Raw genomic sequence first — 20,586 nt, forward strand, 5'->3', positions numbered from 1 at the left:
TGTTAACTATGTTATCTTCAAAGCCACAAGACTCCTTTGACAAGAACAGTGATTTTTCCATGTTGTTGTGTGATTTAGTTCACCACCAGAAAGGGCTGTCTGAAGGCAAGGTGATGAGGTGAACAAATTTCATTTAATTAATTAGTAAATTAAATATGTTTGAGTCAAGTGAAGAACCCACAATCTGAACAGTGCCCACAGCAAGAAAGGTGCTGCCATGTACAACACGAGGCACAATGTGGCTGTTCTGCTCCACCTTTTCTTGAGTGAAAGGTTTATTTTTTTAGTTTAGATTATAGGTCATGTTAGCCAGAAGAAAATGTACTCGCTTCATTAAGCATTTCACATTAAGTATTTTCAGTCCTGGAGTATAATGTATAGCATACATGCTTAAATTAAGACTGCATCTGTGCAGGAAACTTTATGTTCTGCAATTTCTAACATACCTGCAAACAACAGTCATCCTGCTGCCTGCTTATTTTTATGTATTTTTGTGTCAATGTGTCTCATTCTCTGTGTGTGTGTGTGTGTGTGTGTGTGTGTGTGTGTGTGTGTGTGTGTGTGTGTGTGTGTGTGTGTGTGTGTGTGTGTGTGTGTGTGTGTGTGTGTGTGTGTGTGTGTCACGGTGTGTTTAGTGTCCAAACACTGGAAGGCTGTGAGATCCTCCTTGGCCCAGAGGTGACGTACGGCCCTCCGGTCCTGGACCTCTTCACCCCAGTGGCCATGACCATCGCTCACTGTGCCGAGGTGGACACAGAGAACTGGAACATCCAGCTGAAGAGGAAAACCCAGGACAGCAAATGGGAGGTGAGAGCTGCGGGGCCCACGCCTGCCAAGTACACTGCAGCCCATCAAGATCTCAGACACGGAGCTTCGCTTCCCTCTGTTGTTCTTTTCCCCCCCGATGGCTCTATTCTTTTTTGTTGGAGCTAAATGTCAACAGGAATGAAGGCAGGGTAAACAACCCAAACCTCTGTGTTTCCACTGGTTAAGATTGTAGTACAAAGCCTGCTACACCTCAAGACTGCATTATAAATGAGAGTAATGACTTTTAAAATATCAGTCACAGCGTAAACGTAAAAGCAGTGTATGTGGTGTTGAGGTCGTGCTGTGATGTCACCATCTAGCGTCACCATATTGAGAGGCTTGGTTAAATGCACTGGCTTCATAAATAACAACAACTCATTCATTGTTTTTACTAGAACTAATATTTAAATACCACCCACTGACCACCTGTCTCACTTCAGATGAGATATTATAGTACGATAATGTTGGAATATTTAGTTGTTTAATGCAACGGCAGCTGTAACATCTGGATACCATCCTGGTGAAACACGCCTACAATGCATATATATGATACCTGTATGCTTTCTATTGAGACACATCTGTTTCTTTACTAGCTTATGAAACCACAGCAAATATTTTAACCAGCTGCAGGCGTATGTTGCCATAAACCTTAATTAATATTTTTTTTACATTACCATGTATAGTGTGAAAGAAATAGCTTATAGTGCCAACACTACAGAGATTTAACACCCGATTCCGCAGCTCCCTTCACCTCTAGTGAGCTTTTCAGCCTCCTTAAGCTCTGGCCCCCTGTTAAATTACTGCTTCTGAACACATAACATTCCCTCTTTTAACTTTTTTTAAATAAGATTTTTAAACAACAAAATAATGGGGGACTTTTATTGCGAAGCATTCATAGGAAATGAAATGTGTTTATCCACCGTTTTACAGCCTCTCCTTTGATTACAGAATACAGCGGATCAATATCCGATCAAAAAGGTTGACAGTGAAGTGTCTCAGCTGTGTCCACATATGTTTGTCCACAGCTGAGTTCGGCTCTGGCACATCCACTCACAAGACACACAAGTGTAACCATGGCCGTAGTTTAGTTTGATCAAATACTCAGTGTAGGACGGTGAGCAACATGGAGGTTCAACTTGGGTTCTTCGACCTTAGATTCCACGGGTTGTTGTCTCTGTTATCTCCCCCTGTTTGCTGACCTTTTATATTTGTGCTTTACGTGGTAAAAAGTCCTGTTAGCCAGCATGTGACATGTGTCCGGTGAGTTATGCGTGAGCCATAAAGGACCATCAGGGGCTTTGTGGGGGAGCTCATTGATCCAGCCCCCGTGCTCTCCGTGGGCTCAGGGGGTGACATAAGATCCCATGAATGTTACACTGCCGGTCCGGCAGGAGAAAAATAAAGAAACAATTACGGGCGTGTAATGGCCAGGAAGAGCCATGGCTGCTGTCAGTCAGTGGGGGAGGGTTGCAACGAGGGAGGTATAAGGGGCAGTTAGACAGGGGCGGTATCGATTAGTGGATCAGGACATGGCACGCTGAATTTAGATGTGAGGCATTCAGGAGGGAGAGTCATGAAGATTGTTTCTCTAGCTGGCGCCCCCATCACACATTTCAACATCAACACACACAGACACATATCCACACACACCATCAACACCAAACACAAGCAAGCGCCGCAACTTGTTTCTTGTTAGGTTCACTCTAATGCTTTGGAATGGGACACATTGTATTTTCTACCAGCTCTTTATGTGTACGTGTTCTAACAATGTCAGCTTTTTCTACTTCTTTTTTTTTTTTTTTCTCGTTCGAAGAAGATTGTTTTTTACCGGTCTGGATGAAGTCCAGAGAGCTTAATCCCAAACCCAAAGGCATGACAAGACCAATCGCCGTCTTCACTTTGCATTATTTGCTCATGTTTTTGAGCAGTAACTGGCAAGATGATAACAAGATCAGAGGAAAGAGAAGGGAGGAAGTGAATAATGAGGAGAATTTTCATTCAGGCGGTAATGTAAATGTAAATCTGATGTAAAGTTTTAGCAAGCTGAGCATGGGTCAGAATAATGAATACCACAGCTTTGCCCCCTGGCTGTTGTGGTGGTTGTCAGCGCTTAAAAGAGCTTGTTATTTAGAGGAGGAACAGCCTGATTCTACTGCTCTCTACATCATCTTCTTTTGTCCTGAATTATGTTTTTTTAAACTATGGAAACGGCTGATAGAAAGAATATTCAAGAGCTTCATCGGCCTCTGCGCCACTGTTTTACCACAAGCAAAGATGCTACATAATGGACCTCATTCTTCAATTAATGGAACCATTTCTTTCTCAGTGTTTAGAATGTTTGGTGAATGGTAAATGGACTGTACTTGTATAGCACCTCTGTAGAGTCCAACCACTCAAAGCGCTTTAACACTACGCCATTTATTCACACCCTTCATTTATGACCCTTCATCACATTTATTACACTACTGGCAGCTACCATGCAAGTTGCCACCTGCCCATCAGTAATAACTAATATTCACACCCATTCACACACCGATGACAAAGACTTCAGTGGACAAGAAGAGCCGGGGATCGAACCGCCGGACTTCTGATTAAGGGAAGACTCCGCTCTACCTTCTGAGCAACAGTCACCAGAATGCAGAGCCAGGCTTGGTTTGGTACCCTGTACTAAGAACAAAAGCCAAGTTAAAAGGCTTTAAAGTGGCCCTATTATGCTTTTCCACTTTTCCCCTCTCCTTTAGTGTGTTATATATATTTTTGTACATGTAAAAGGTCCGTGGAGTGTAAAACCTGAATTCCACTCCAAAAAGGAGTTACCCTCCCCCTCAGAAGCTCCTGAGCTGCATGAAACGGCTCCATTGAATTCTCTCCTTCACTTCCGTAACATTATGAGGTCACAGATCTGGTTACAGAAGTGACGTGAAACTCCTTCCTGCTAGTTTGGCCCTCAAACAACAAAAGAGAGAGACAGAGCTGAAGCTCCGGAGGAAGAGTTTTTTGAAATGTGAAACGTTGACCAATCACAGCAGAGCGGGCTAGCTGACCAATCAGAGCAGACTTTGTTTTCTGGAGGGAGGAGCGAGCGCTACAACGGAGCATTTCAGAGAGAGGGTGAGAAGAGGTGCTGCAGGACAACCAGGATGAGAAAAAAAAGGAGGATTATGAGCATTAACGCATGTAAACATGTTGTAACTGTAACTAGAGATAAAAATATGCACCCGGAAAATAGCATAATAGGGCCTGTTTAAGTCCTGGTTGCAATTATCTTTCTTTTCAGCAGTATAAAATGCTGGAAGCCGACACTCTTCTTTTTGGTGTGTTTGAGTATATGTTCGGAGCATGTAGCCATAGCTTCCCTTTGTCCTGTTTGTTTGGCTATTGAAACATAACTAGACAGTTGAAAGACCTTTTCCCATTGTAGTTAACATCTTATCTATAGAAGAGTTAAGATGTTAACTCCCATTGTAGTTAACATCTTATCTATAGAAGACACCCTGGACAACATATGCCCATGGTCATATGTTGTCCAGGGTGTTTCCAAGTAGCTAACAGTCGAAAAGTCGCCTGGACCTAAAACACCTACAATAATGCCATTATCCCGTCTCAAGTTTCTTAACGGACTATAAACAATAGCACATAGAAGAGTAATTCTTGCCCGATATCTGCTGGAATTCCCGAAATACTGCCCATTTTCCCCCGGAGGCTAAATTATTGTCAGACCGATAACTGATGGGTTCTGAGGCGATCTGGTCTCCTAAAAATCCATTCCCATACAAGGAAACTGCGTGTTAACTCATGATTACGCTTGTTTTCGACATATCACAAATACGTTTTCTAATCCTAGTCTACAGAAGAAGGACAACGGGATGGATAGGTGGATCAAACAAACAGGACTTTCACCCAGGACACAGCTGTTCATGTTCTGTGTTAATTTAATTTACGTCTGTAATTTAAATATCAGAACAAGCCTATTGGAAGCCAAACCGAGATTTAGCCCAAAGGCTCTGTAGCTGGCTAACCCAATAATACACAGCCTTCTACATACGTACTAACGCACAGACATGAGATGCCAAAATACAGAAACCTCTTTTGTTGACTTTGTAAGAGGAGAGACCTTGTCGACTCTCTTCGTTCAGTCAGAGATTGATGTTTTGAAGAGCTCTTCTGATCGACATCAGTTTGCTGACTGAGGTGTCACCTCTTTGTCAGTTTGTTCATTTTTCTCTCTCCTTCTTTGAGTTCAGGCTCATGTTTACCTAACCTCCCCATTTATAAGTATTCTAGCTTTGCTATTGTGTGACAAAATTAGAAAAAAAAATATCTGTGTAAGAGGGCAATTTCTCAGGATGTGCAAGTGCTGTGAATGAGGAAGGATACCTGGGGGGAGCAAATACAAGATTCATGTCGCTTTGAGATTTCACTCTAATATTTAAAGAGGGCAGAGCTCCTCAAAGCTTCTTGGTTAGAAATAATGACTTACCATCGAGGTCTAACCCAAAGAGAGAGAGAGAGCGTGAGAGAGAGAGAGAGAGGAGGGTTTTGACGATGCATAATACCTGCAAATGCACAGTGCCATTAAAACACCCTTATTCCAGCTGTCTTTAAAATAACACACTACCCACAGAAGACTCCTCAGCACTCCCAGCCACAGTTTATTGTTATTCATCGCCATATTGCTGCGAGTTAAGCTGTGCTTATGAGGATGCTGAAAGCATGAGTGTAAAATGCATAAACATAAAGTGTTCACAGAAGGAATCCAGACACCTGATGTGGATGTGGCTGAATACATCTGGTAACATTTCTCACTTCATGTTGCATCTCATTGAGCGATACGGCGTTTGCAAAACTCTGCAGAACACATGGATAATGAGGTGAGTCCATAGATTATATAGAGAATAGCAGCTATGTGGCAGTTGTGCCGGTGTTCTAAAGCAGTCTTGCGGGACACGCTGGGCTGGTAACGTGCCATACGGCCAGTTAACTTGTGATTATTTGTGAGGGAATAAATACTGCTCCTCGGGCTGTGCTTTTAGCATGCCGTTTGGTCTCAAGGCTCCTCATTAAATGGCACAGTCACATGTAGTTCATGGATTTTATCTGCCTGCAAGGATGGGGCTTGCAACCTACTTCGTGACAAGATTGTGAGAGGGTTTTGGATAACGATTTGAAGGTGAAGTTGATGCACTTTGCCCTCCTCTGCCTGGATTATCCTTCTACAGGAAAAAGCTCTCCTATTTGCTCCCACGTAGGTTAAAGAAATACTGCAAATTTGTACATCTATTACTCACCACGTGTTACCTTGAAGAGATGAATTGAAGTAAATGGGGGCCACGTTTCACAACAGCAACTCCACCTCAAAACATCTGTTTGCAAACTCTCACACAACTCGTGCAGTTTAGTCCAAGTCTCATTTGTCCAGTTATATGCTCACTACTTCCCAAACGCATGCATCTTCACTAAAACCCTATTAACTATTTAAATTAAGCAAGTATGGTTTTAGTGAAGTAGTATGGAAGCAGTGAGCATACGAGTTGATAAACGAGACCTGGATTATACTGCACAAATTGTGTGAGGGTTTTTAAACAGATGTTGTGATGTAGTTTTGCAGCCCCCTACTACTTAAACATCATTCATTCTTTTTTTCTTCAAGAATCTTAAGGTTCCACACGGTGATTTATTGATCCACCAATGATCATTTTGTGGATGAAGTATTCCTTTTAAAACAGATATCAAATGTAATTTGCATTTTTTGCAAGTGTTTTTTCCTTGAAGTGAATCTTGGGATCTTCACTGGAATTGGTGGCCCATCTCGGAGTAGACCTCCTTCAAACAGGATATGTTCAAACGACTCATTAATATTTTTGTTTTCTTTTCTTTAAGATTTTTCCTTTGGCTTGTCATTACTTGGTAGAATAGAACTCCCCATTCCTGCTGGCTCTGTTAGAATGTCTTCTCTTCTGTTCCTGATGATGGAAAGGAAAGGAATGGGAAGGAAAGGAGGAAAGACAGGCCATTGAAGAGTCCTTCATTCCAGTTGGAAATAATGTATTGCTTCACAGCTGCTGTTGTCTCCTAAATAAAACAGTCTGTATAGTTCATAATGACCATTTTGTGTTCTGCTCTAAACCATCACTCAGGTAGGAAAGGTTTTTTTTCACAATCTCAGGAGACTGCTTACAGCCTGTGTGGGTTTTTGCTTTGTGATTTAAACCAGCATTATGTTACCTGCACCGTTATTCAACAGCAGTGTACCACAACTCAATCCATAACACAATCTACTGTATACACACGTTCATTTGCTCATATTTCTAGTCATATCTATATAGCTCTGGGCATGAATATTTCTTTCTGCAATAGACTTCAGCAGTAAACGCTGTGTGCTAAGTCTAGTACCACAATCAGAGGAAGTCTCAAACAGTGTGTTAGATAATGTCTGACTGTTTCTGAATATTGGAGGTTGATCTCAGGTGATTGTGAGTTTTAGTCCGTTTATTATACTAATTTCCATTTAAAGGCATCATTTGTAATGCATGGACACATACTCTGACCAAAGGTGGGGGAGTATTTCACCTATACTACTGGGTCCATACAATCTACATTTATAGTCATTGCTTATAGTAAAACAAAAAAAGGCCACAGAATAACTTACAGCTGGGCAAGAGACAGTGACTCAAGCCTCTCAATGTACAAGTGGTATTACAAGACAGGGCGGGCCAAGGCTAACTGGTTAGCATGCTCATCTCAGTAGATGTCTCTGCAACATAAGACATGGATGTATTTGACACAACATCAACACTTAACATTCTGTTGATAATAAAGTAAATTTCTTATCATGTTTTAGATTAAAATACTTTCCATGACTTAAAATGAAATATGACTAAACTTGTTTCAACATCATCGAGAAACATGTTTCATAAAGACCCCAAAGAGTTGATTGTATGGAAACAGAAGAAGAACTGCAAATTGTATGTTGGGAGATGATAAGCCTTTGGATGTTCTTTTAGTAAGTGGCATATTTAAAAAAAAATGATTGAACATTTCATGGGTTCAAATTGCACCAACTTTGATGCTGCACATCCTAAGGTCTGGTCAATGCAGATAAAGTTTGGATGAACGGTTCTCGGGATATGCAAACACACACACAGAAAAACACACACTTGCACATACAGAGATTCTTGCATTATCGTTATATTTAATAAAGGATGTGTGAAGAATTATACATAAGCAGTATATTTGACATTTGCTCACAGTAGTGACTATCATTATATACTCACTTATGGATTGACTTTTGTTCAAATGTTCAATGTACTGGATATGTGTGCCCATAGATTTGTATGAAATAAACTGATCAGTGTTTCAGTGTCCGAGCTCGTCTAATCATAGCTTCTCTTTCAATGCAAACAAGCTTTAAATATAACTTTATACCAACATTGGACATACTGCTTCCTTTTTGTTCATTGGTGAACTATATGCAGTCATCCACGTACATTTTGAGTTTGAATAGTAGTAAAGAACCAAATAATCACTTCTGATTTTACCTGATGAAGGTCTTAGAACCAAACTTTCATAAATTGTGTACAAGTGATTGACAGTGTGCAGGATATTTTTTTTTTCATAGTTAATGATATGACACATAATACTCTTTCAAGTGCAAGTTTATAGCAAGTGTTTAATTTTTTATATAATGCTAATCTTTTGTGATCCATTTTAGCCTCAGCAGTTATGTAGATGAATACTGAATGTGATATGTTCTAGCTGAGAACAACATCTGTGAGATAGCTGTGTCTTCATGGCCGACCATCTTTGTGCATCACTGCAGGAAGTGATGTCGGTGGATGAGGAGAGCACTTCCTGTTACTGCCTGATGGACTCGACCAGCTGCCACCTGCTTCTGGACCAGCCGGGCTCGTACGCCCTGGTGGGGGAGCCACTGACGCAGGCCGCCGTCAAGAGGCTGAAGCTGGCTGTGTTCGGGAGCATGGAGGCCGGCTCCATGAGCTACAACCTGCGGGTGTACTGTGTGGACGACACGCCGCACGCCTTTCAGGTGGGGGAAGACGCCGGTTAGGTGTTAAGCTCATTTTTTTACCTTTTGGTTACTCCAATGAGGGGGATTATTTCCAGCAGCACAGTCTCATTTCTTCCTGAAGACAATGTGGCCAATAATAATGGCTTTAGTAGATCCTTGAGCCGAATGTGAGGTTAGAAACCAGCCGGGTATCATGGCAGATTGTTAAATAGTCATGAAATGGTATGGGTCTTCCAAACTGTTGGTGACAGTTTTTCTTAACCTAATTACATGGTTTTGTTTACTAAATCTAACCGTACGTAAACAAATTAAGGCCAACCAGGATGTCTTTCCTTAAACTAACTAAGTGGTTTTGTTGCTTTAACTTAACTTTAAAGTTTTTAACGTGATGTGGTCCTGAAAACAAAGTCGTGCACATAACCTGTGGATTGCATTTGTGACTATTTAAGGAACTGCCATGAGACTGTGTTGCATAAGCTTCCAATAGTAGCCTAGGAGGGACAAACTCTACACAGAGCTTGAATTTGGTGATGCGAATCCTGAAAGATGTAGGTTATTCCACACCATTATATTCTTAAATGTGTCAATCAAATGTGTAATTTCACCGGTATCACAAACCCAGAGAGAATCATCGCCTGACTCTTCCATTCCACTCAGCTCTATACAGAGCACTTTAGCTTCTTTTAACTCAATGCAGTAGATTCATGGCTGTCCACTATACTTTTTTGGTCCATTCTCATGTTCTCATGAGCCTTGTTTTTGCTGCTTCCTGCAAAAAGCTTTTTTAAACTCTGGACAGTTAGCAAAAACCAGCACACTGGCAGGGTTAGCGACTAGCTGGGGAACATAGCGCCACTTTTGCTAAATATGTCTTTCAAGAGCTGGTAGAGGATTAAAATAAAGCCTAAAAGGAGAGTTTATATTGAACCGACATTACTCAGGTGACCAGAAACAAGAGTTCAAATGAATGCTAATGTTGCTCTTTGTCTGCTGGATAAGAAAATAGGCAAATGTTTGCTAACACGTTTGGTACATCAGCTTCATGAAGTGATAATATGTCAGTGATTGCAGCTTGTAGTGGCACCCCTAAAATAATTAAATTAATGACAGCATGCATTTCACGGCAACGACAGAGAAACATGTTTCACGTTTTATTTCAAATCATCCGTCTCTTAAATGAATGCACTGAAAAAAAGGTATTTGGAAAATTCAACATGCTCTTCCTGGTCAGTCTGGATTATCCAAAATGCACACGGTCACACGGAGGGAACAGGACATTCATTCTCAAAAGACATTTTGCTTTTGAATTTCATTTTTCCCAACTGTGAGCCCCAACAATTAGGGTTCCATTCATCTCCAGTGTATTAGGGTGGAGACAGAAATCTCAAAGTATAATATATATATAAATATCTCAGAATCTTAGCAATTAAAAACTAAATCTGGATTCTCACTTGCCTCATGAAGCATGGCTTGATATCACAAGAGGCAAGTGAGAAAATATGTTTTTGTAAACAGGTCATCAAAGTAAGCAATGTGATCCTGTGCTTACCTACCGTAGATCAATGATTTATTTAATGCCACTATTGTATTGTTTTTTATTATTTTTTTATTTTGTATTTGAGAGAAAGAGGGAGAGAGACAGAGAGAGAGAGAGGGGAAAAGCATTTCTTACACATTTCCCCAAAAGTCCAGAATTCAAACCAGCAAATTTAGGAGTAGTTCTATAAGGATGCACATTTTCACTTTAGCCCCATCTTCTGCATTAGGAAGAACATATTGTAGGTCATGGCCTAAATTCAAACTGAACATCTTGTGTGTATGTGGTTTTAGCCGGGCTGTGTGAGGCAGCAGGGACCTCAGCGTGTGCTCTCCACCGGTTAAACCATGTGAGTGATTGCAGATTCATTACCACTGTATAAACCCTACTGCACAGCCAATGGTGGGGTCTCTGTCACAGCCTGACAGGTTCTCTTCCAGAGGTTTTAATAGAGTGAGACAAAGAGCTGCCGTACTGTAATCACTGCCATTCAAATGTTCAAACCAATGATTTTTTTTGACTTGATAATCCTTCAGCTACCTGTAGTGTTTTTTGGTTTTTTTTATAAGCATTGAGATCTGATCAGTGAACACCAAGCCTCCCGTCCTCCCCGGAGAGACCAGACTAACAGAAGAACCGAGCCGCACAGAGCGCGGCGAGCCTCGTGACTGACTCTGCCTTCCCGACCGCCTCTCTGTCAAGTCACAGCCGTCGGCGGCAGCTGGCTTTAAAATGCGTTCTGGATTTGGTTTATGAATTTCCAGCCTGCCGAGCAGATGCCAGACTTTTGCGGGTCCCTCGGGCTCCTGTCTGTTAGCACCGTGTCTCTGCTGTGTGTTTTCCAAGCTCGGGTACAATCGCTGCCTGGGTTCTGGATCACCGGGAAGCCTCATGCAACACAAACATTTGTGTGAGGTAGACATTTCCCTCTGCTGAGACCAAGGAGGGGTTACGATTTGCAGCTTTCTGATATTTTCTCTTATAAAAGAGACAGCAGCATTGTGAAATATCAGAGTACCTTCTAAACAAGTGAAATGTTCTGGATAATGAAATCCAGATTAATGCCCGTTTTGAAATTAGCAAAGAAAACATAAAAACACGGTAAAATAACACCTTTTGATTTAGTGTGATTTTCTCCAGCAGCAAGTCAATTTCCAAGGTCACAGCATTCAGTACTGGAGACTTAATGAAAGCTTCCTACCTGAAAATACCACCTATATTAGTATTCTGCTGGCAGACGTTATATTCCAGCGTAAATGCTAACAGAAAGTACTGTTCACCTCAACCTTTAGCTTTTAGCCTTGGCGAAGGATCATTTCTAAGTCCTGAAAGCTAACATCATCAACAACAACAAAAAGGACTTTAAAATGATGAACACAATGGTCTTCACATTTGGTTTTCCACTATTTTAATTGTTGCATATATCATTTTTGACATTGCGACATGCAGCCTGGTCTCCTAAAATGTTTTGTTCCCATACAACAAAACTGAATTGTCAATTTTGAGGAAAATGTATTCTCGACCCGGATTATGTTTGTTTTAGACATATTACAAATACCTTTCTAATCAAATTCTGTGGAAGGAGGAGGTGAGGTAGATGGATGGGTTGGTCAAACAAATACTTACTCCCAGCAGACCACCATTCATGTCCGGTGTGAAACAAAAAGTCAATTATGACTAATTTAAACATTGCGTTACATGTTTAAAATAAGTAACGTAAGTAATCCAACAATAATACTTATGTAAAGCCTAACCATGCTTTACTAAACCTAACCAAGTAGTTTTTCTGCTTGAACATAACCCTGTTTTGTTGTGTTTTTGTATCAATTTACAACTTTAAGCACATTAAAATGGTGACTGTTATCCAGGATAAAATATGTTTCCATCGAAACTTAATTGAGAATGCAGTTTAGTTGTCGTTAAAACATGTCCACATCATACATCCAAGTTAGCTACCTGCTTAGCAATATGTGGAAACAAGAAATATGTCTTTGTCTTGAAGCTTACCTGCTAACAGTTCAATATGAATAAAAACGTCTAGACAGTACACTACCACCTCCTTTAGGACACAGAGAGTTGCAATGTGATAGGAGCTAGATTCTCTAATTAGAGAAAAGTAAATTCCTATTTCAAAGTTTAATTTCACATGTTCATTAACACAGAAACACTGGAGCCTCCTGGATGATACAGTAGGTTCAGATGTATGTTTTGGCCATTAGTTGTATTTTTCCCCACTGCACGTCTGAGTGTGTTTTATGTCAGTTTGGCATAACAGAGGGTTCTGAATACTATGATACCCTTGTGGCTCAGCACACAGTCATTGCAATTAAATGTACAGACTAAACTGTGCTGTGGGTGGAAGTAAACACGCTGCCACTACTGCAGTGACTTTGAAACTACTTTTTAACAGCCTTTGCTTCTAAATGTGTCCAGAATATCCTGTAACATAATCATCAAAATGCCATTAAAGTGAAGGTAGTTATCTAAAAATCTGTGTGCTTATCACTTGAAACTGCTATCTGCCCCGTCTCAAGGTCCGATTAACAAAATATATTGCTCTGATTACATTACAGGCCCATAATGTTTTGCCCTTTTCTGCATCTAACTGCAATTATCCATGTGGGAGAGTAGAGATGTTGTCTTTGCACCTAAGAACACAATAGGGAAAACAATGGCACAGAGAAAAAGAATAATGAAAGTATGCAAGCTTTGACCGACAAGGTAGAGAGGCATTCCTCAAAAGTTCAGACAGGGACTTTCAAAGTGACAGAGATAGACCATATTTGTTATTTAATATGCCACCATCACTGGAAAGTCTGTGTGTGAAACCCTTTATAGATAAGCTTCAGTTACCACCAACTCTGTGAAGATGCTAGTCATTTTACTGTAACTGCATGGGGCTATTGATGTTGATCTTTGTGATTCAGATTAATTACCTAATTTAAATACTTTCAATTATCACATGAGCACCAAGAAGCTATTTGCTTGGCAGAGCAGTTCGGGCTGCAGTCCACCCTTTTCGTGTGGTTTGACAATTACAAACAGCTCCTGAATGCTTTTCAACCAAATGTAGACAGCTTTCAGACTGACTTTCATGTCCATCCACGTACACAGAAGTACTCCAAGCTGTGTTGCCAATTTTTCAATGGAAAGTAGCTATAGCCGGCGCAAAATCATGCTAGATGTTGCTAGATTCAGGGTGGTCTCATAGAGCATCAGTTGCTATACCTACAGAAAATAAAGCGCTGAAATCAAGACCACAAACGCAGTCAGAGGGCTGTTCTTTCCCCTTGTGAATGAGCAAATCAGCAACAATCACAATCCCTGTAAAACTTCTATCAAGGCAAATTGACTGCTTCAAATGAGGGCAAACGTTATCCAAGCTAAGTACGTTACAACATTCTACACAGTGAAACCGACAGAAACGACAGTGTCCAACTGCTCACTGTCAGAACAGCTTTGTACTTTGGGCAGAGGCGAACGCCATTTTTCAGGTTCCCTGCCGTCATTTGTTTTTCATGTGAGCGTCTTCCATCTGCATTTCGCCAACAGTTGATTGTTTCACCCCTACAGCGATAACAATATGCAACACGACACAGGCACACTTTCCTGCAAACACAAGCGTGATAAAAGTGCAAACACACCGCTCAAACACACACACACACACACACACACACACACACACACACACACACAAACGTGCATGCATAACCAAGCTGTTGCACGCACAGACGCTTATTCAGAATCAATCAGCGTGGCCTGGCATTAGTCACAGCTCTGTTCCCCATCTTCTCCCTTTTGTGATTGAGATGGCTAAGGATAGACGGGGCCAGACACAGAACCATCCCACCGGGACACTGAACAATGATGACAGAAGAATACCTGCGAGCGACAATCAAAGTGCTCTTTCATCATCGCAAATTCAATTTGGGAGATGGTCTCTGCAACACAACCCACCGCCCCCTCCACCTCTCCCTCCTTCCCCACCTCCCCCTGACGCATGCGTTTCCCCACCATTACATTTGAGCTCCAATCTGTCACGTTGAGGCCCGCAAATGTGATGCTAATGCGAGCGTGAGTTGCATGATTTGTTCAGTGGAGACTCGACGGCGCTACTTGGCGGCCTGTTTTTTGTGTTAATATTTGTGATAAGTCAATTAGTGGATGTGACAGAGGAAAGGATTAGCAACAGGTGTTTTTTGCTGATATGCAAAGGCTGTACACATGCTCTGACATTCATTTCATTTCTCTTTTTTCCCCTCTCTGTTTCTGTTTTCTATACTCTCTTTCTCTCTAATCCCCTTTTTCCTTTGTGACCCCCCTCCCTCCATTCTCTCCCTTTTTCCTTTCCTTTACCTCCCCCCCTTCAGGGAGTGGTGGGCGCAGAGAAGACCAGAGGGGGTCAGCTCCTCGAGGAGCCAAAGATGTTGCCTTTCCGAGCGAACACCTTCAGCCTCCAGGTGTCCATCCAAGATGTTCCCCAGTTCCTGTGGAGCATCAAACCCTTTACCACATGTCAGGTAACCATGGCGGCACTCACAGCTGCAACAAGATATTCAATTTAGATAGATCTGATACTGAAGTGATAATTTGCCAGAAAGGGGTGTGTTTGAGCTTGTTAGTTAGACATTCTCTTTGTATTGTGGGATGTATTTTACTGTGACGTTTATCTAGTACCACTCTCTAATAAGGCACTCACGAAGAACAAAATTATACTTATTTTACCTTCCTCTCCCTGTGCTCCAACCCTTTTCAGTATGAACAGGCAGTATATTATCTCTTATTAGAGCTTTTCTTTAATAATTGATAAAAAAAAAAAAAATTCAGTTAAAGTGGCCCTATTATGCTTTTCCACTTTTTCACTCTCCTTTAGTGTGTGATATATATTTTTGTACATGTAAAAGGTTCGTAGAGTGTAAAACCTGAAGTCCACTCCTAAAACGAGTTACCCTCCCCCTCAGAAGCTCCTGAGCTGCCTGAAACGGCCCTGAAACGGTCATAATGTAACGGAAGTGACGTAAAACTCCTTCCGGCTAGTTTGGCCCTTAAACAACAAAAGAGAGAGACGGAGCTGAAGACGTCAAACGTTGACCAATCACAACAGAGTGGGCTAGCTGACCAATCAGAGCAGACTTTGCTTTCTGGAGGGAGGAGCAAGCGCTACAACGGAGCAATTCAGAGAGAGGGTGAGAAGAGGTGCTGCAGGACAGCCAGGATGAGAAAAACAAGGAGGATTATGAGCATTAACGCATGTAAACATGTTGTAACTGTAACTTGAGAGACAAATATGCACACGGAAAATAGCATAATAGGGCCTGTTTAAATAATCATATTTAATTTGATGTAATATTTAAAGTTACTGCTAAACGTTTTTAACTTGTTATGAAACAGTCCCAATGTAATGCTGATGCCTCTGTATGATCTACGTAAGCGAACAAGACCATCAGCAAGAACAAATAGCCAATCGTCTCGCTGATGGGCTCGTTTAAATCCACATGCAATCAAATAGGAGTTCTCTTTATGGAAGCAGAAAACATTTAGGAGTAAAAAATTGCATTCATAGTCATTTTTTGACATAAGACACAAGCTGCTGGTACTGGTAGTTTTGCTTGTGCTTGATTTGACTTGGTTTGGCTGAACTATTTCTAAACTGCAGCTTATCTGAAGTGATTCTAAGTGATAAAACAACCTTAATGCAGTGTTAGGCGGTAATGTTTGTTCCCCCATTGTTGTGACGTAGGCTCCTACAAAGAAGACAAGGCTTAATGAAGATGATTTCCAGCGGCTCATGACATTCAGCGGATTTTATTGCTTTATATTTCAGTTTATATGCACCGTTTTGCGCTTCAAAGCTGCTCTTTTAGCATGCATCCCACCGTCACCCACATTTCCCACTTGAGGATCAGAAAAGACGGACGTGACTCGAGAGCAATGGCTTTGTGTTTGTTTGGCTTGCAGGGAGCGTTAAGATGCAAACAGCATTAGATTGAAGTCATTGAATGTGCCGCGGTGGTCGGCGAATGCTGTTTTTATACCTTGTTGTTGCCATTCGCCGAGCAGCTGAGCCGTGTCCCCACTGTAACGCTGTTGTTGCTTACAGACCTGGATGCAGGGTGAGGGCTCCGTTTCAAAAGACACCCACCCCCTCGCTGTCCTTATTTATGAGGGACTTGGGATGGCAGGCAGGCACCGCGGACCTGCTTTGGCGTAGCAGGTGTAGAATAATAGCCCAGCGTCGGGGCCATACATCAAGTCAGCTTTTAGTGCTAAAGAGCATCCTAGCTTCCCACGTCCATCACCCCTCCTCCCCCTCTTCCGCTTCTTTCCATCGCCGCTCCCAGACTCCATTATCTGCTGCTGTGAGCTGCACCGGGCAGCCGAGATCAAAGCCAAAAAGGGTTAAGTCATCAGCAGGCACACCGGCCGGCGCTTTTTAATGCCGCCGTCTTCACTAAGAATCGTTTACAGGTCACTTTTGATATGGCCGAGACGGAGTCCTGCAGAGGTCAAGGACGTTTCCCCCCTCAGATGTGCCCGTTCTTTGGAAATTAATTATACATCAAAGGCATTCTTTTTCCCCTTTCCCTCATATTACCACATATATGGCTTATAAGCAGCCCCTGCTATCAGAGTCACTGTACGACGGTATCGGGCTGAATTTGTAAATGGATTTCTTCTTCCCCTCATCAGCAACAGTTATTTTCAATGCAAATGATCTATCAAGCTGTGGAACCACTGAGACTTCAAAACCAACTTTTATCTTGCCGTGTGTGCGTGTGGCCGCTCATGTGCCAGTGTGGTCACATGTAGACATGGGAGCTGAGGTATTTCATTTACAGCATATGTAAAGGGTGCAATGTGCCATTCCTGGCTCCATGCGTCAAACTCGTAGGAGGCGACAGTTCACCTCTAATACCGGGTCCATACAATCTACATGTACAGCCATCGGTTGTAAATAAAAAGAAAAAAAAATGCTAACAAACAGGACCAAGCAAGGCGTCTGGGTTCAATGGACGACCTTTGCATCTTCTTGCCGAGTTAGCGTGGGTTGTTCATGCAGCTAAGGTTGACCGATGACCCTAAATTGCCCGTAGGTGTGAATGTGAGGGTGTACGCTTGTCTGTCCCTGCCTTCACCCACTAATAATAACTTTATTTATATAGCAATATAAATATTATATAGTTTACAAAGTGCTTTGACAGACAAAGCAGAAAAAGCAAGGCAATGAAACAACAGAAAGCTTATAAATGAGCCCCAAACCCACATAAACAGTACAATATTAAACACGGTAAAACCAATGGGTATTATAGAAATTAACAAAAAATAATTAAATACATGTAAAATAATATAGTAAATCATTTCGTAAAACCAATAATAAAAATAAAGCATTAACGCGACGACATCACATGGAAGCCAGTCTGTAAATGACTGATTCTGTGAGCCTTATCTCCTCTGGCAGGTCGTTCCAAAGCCGAGGGGGTCCTGATGGGAAAAGCACGGTCACCTTTAGTTTTTAACCTCGACTTTGGAACAGCCAGAAGGGCCCCACCTGAGGATCTAAGGCTGCGGGCTGGCTCATAAGGGGTCAACATTTCTGCTTTATATTTTGGGGCCAGATCCAGATGTGTTTTAAAAGTGATCAGTAAAATCTTAAAATCAATTCTAAAACAAACAGGGAGCCAATGAAGAGAAGCCAGGATCAGGGTGATGGGATGTCGTCTGTTAAAACCAGTGAGAAGCCGAGCTGCTGCCTTCTGAACTAGTTGGAGGCGAGAGAGTGACTTGTGGTCAATGTCAGCTGACCCTGTATAGGAATAGGTTACGCATGATATAATGGATTCAAACTAATACAATAATACGCAATCATGTTTGTATGCAATGGTAATTTGTTTATAGTCTTAAATCCAAAGGGCAGAAATGACAAAGGAACGAATTGTATTTTCATTTCGTCCTCACCATTAAGTGGCCCTGCGCTGCGGTTTTTCGCTGGCTGAATGCTAATTGCTACAACTAGCCACCAACTGAAGGTCCGTCTCCCGGAGTAGGCGCCCACCTCCTCCCGGCCAAGTGGTGTCCTGGTGGCAGGGTGGATGAAAACAAAAATATGGGTAGTTTTCTCGTTTCTGCCACTTTTGGATTCTAGCCGACAAACAAACATATCAAATGCTGTATTGCAAGACGGGAAGGGCTAAGGGCTAGCTGGTTAGCATGCTCGGGGCCGGGGCTCAGAAGGTAGAGCGGGTCATCCCTCAATCAGAAGATTGGTGGATGATCCAAGGCCACATCCATGTCGACGTGTCCTTGGGCAAGACACTTAACCCCAAATTGCTTGGTGTGAATGCTTAGATAGTCCTGATGGGCAGGTGGCACCTTGCATGGTAGCCCCTGTCATCAGTGTATGAATGGGTGTGAATGGGTGAATGATGATATGTAGTGTTAAGGCGCTTTGAGTAGTTTTAGGACTAGAAAAGCGCTCTACAAGTACAGTCCATTTACCATTTATCATATCACCATCTCTGCAACACAGTTTCCTTTTATCCTTCTCTTTTTTCCTTCTTCCTCCTCAGGAGTTCTCCTTCCCTCAAGTGTGGTGCAGCAACCAGCAGCCCCTGCACTGTGCCTTCTCTCTGGAGAGATACAGCCCTGCCACCGCCCAGCTCTCCTGCAAAATCAGCGTGCGCCAGGTCAAAGGCCACGAACAGATTCTGCAGGTCTACACGGCCGTGGCCGAGGTGAGGCTCTGGAGCTGCGGGAGAGAGAGGGGGGGTGGTGGTGGTGGTGGTGCTGGGGGACGTTTCGCTTTCTCGCTCAACCTTTATATAACCTTCCTGGAGTGTGTCCAGTGACAAGCAGGGGCCAGCTCTCCTGAGCTTGCATTGTGTATTAATAGAGCGAGGAGGAGGACACTCTTACTTTCTCTCTCTTTCTTCACAGATTTATGGTAAACACAGACAACAGACATCCAGCTGTTCACCACGTTTACCGCACACACTTTTTAACCTTTATTCGTCCAGGGAGCTCCAGACACATAGCCTGCATCGCACTCACATGCATTAACACCTGCGAGCCGCTGAGTAGCTCCACTGGAGCAGCTAGGAGGTAGAAACCCTCACTCAAGAGCACCTTGACAGCAGTTGTTAAGCCAGGAGAGAGTGTTACTCATTGATTTTACCCAGCCGCTTTTTTTCAGAAGCAGTCGCAAACGTGCTTGTCACACCTCAAGGCCACCAAAACTCATACATACTGCAGTCAGACGCAGGTGAAATATTATTTGTAATTACTTTTTTTTATGTTTTTTTTAATCCGATCCTCATGATTAGTTTGGGCTTTGACGGATAGGAGGAAGAAATAAAAGCGTTTATAGGAGCTGTGAGCGGAATACAAATCATCACCACACACACACGCACACGCACACACAAACAGTAAACACACGTGACCGTTTTGAGGAGGGGAGTCTACACTGTGGTTTACATTGAGGGTCGCCAAGTCGGATCAATAACATTTACATACAGAGCACCAACACAGCGGTTCTAGAGGCGCTCCACGCCAACACGAGCCATTAAGTTTCCATCACAGCAAAAATATTAGCCGGATTTCCAGAAAATTGGCAAATGAAAATGCAAATTGTCACGTTGATTAATGATGGTTACCATTATGTTAACAATAGGAGCTGGTTCATCATGATTTGATGTGTTATTAAGAAACATTGAGTGATGTTACAGTTCCCTACCAGTCCACAGAGACCTGATGCATTATCAATACACTTTTTCATTGCAGCCAAGGTGTTGGTCACGTGCAGAGGGAACGATCAATCAGCCCTGACAAAGAAAGTGTTTTATTTTACTGGCAGACAATGAAGAAATCCCCAGCTGACAACAGGTTTTTCTTGTTTCGGCTCCATTCAACTGTGGCCAGGATTTCTTGGTCTGCCAGTAAAATAAGAATTAAAAGTAACATCAGGAGGTGACATATATGCTCCAGCTATCTAGCATGTCTACTGAAACTGCTGGTGGTGCAGTTGGATAACTGCTGTACTGTGACACCATAACAGAAGGAGGGCGCTGTTCTTCTATCGAGAGTCAATGATGGAATGTTGAAGGGCCAGATATGGAAAAGTCACAGCCAGCATGAAAACATGACGCAATTGGGAAAAGTACAGTAATACTCCACCGTAAGTCCCTTGGGCCAAACACTAGATCACCTGTAGGCTTGG

The 20,586-nt window shown here is 42.3% G+C and overlaps 1 protein-coding gene across 1 annotated transcript in view; it reads left to right on the forward strand.

Annotated features, from left to right (window-relative positions):
• unc5db (unc-5 netrin receptor Db) overlaps positions 1–20,586 on the forward strand; it is a 195,478-nt gene that overhangs the window by 166,848 nt on the left and 8,044 nt on the right. The window contains exons 12-15 of the mRNA XM_054610379.1: positions 636–807; positions 8,627–8,854; positions 14,744–14,893; positions 18,941–19,105. Of these exons, the coding sequence (XP_054466354.1) occupies positions 636–807; positions 8,627–8,854; positions 14,744–14,893; positions 18,941–19,105 (715 nt within the window). The remainder of the gene's footprint in view (positions 1–635; positions 808–8,626; positions 8,855–14,743; positions 14,894–18,940; positions 19,106–20,586) is intronic.

The sequence above is a fragment of the Anoplopoma fimbria genome, chromosome 13, assembly GCF_027596085.1.
Source record: "Anoplopoma fimbria isolate UVic2021 breed Golden Eagle Sablefish chromosome 13, Afim_UVic_2022, whole genome shotgun sequence".
NCBI classification, from domain to species: domain Eukaryota; kingdom Metazoa; phylum Chordata; class Actinopteri; order Perciformes; family Anoplopomatidae; genus Anoplopoma; species Anoplopoma fimbria.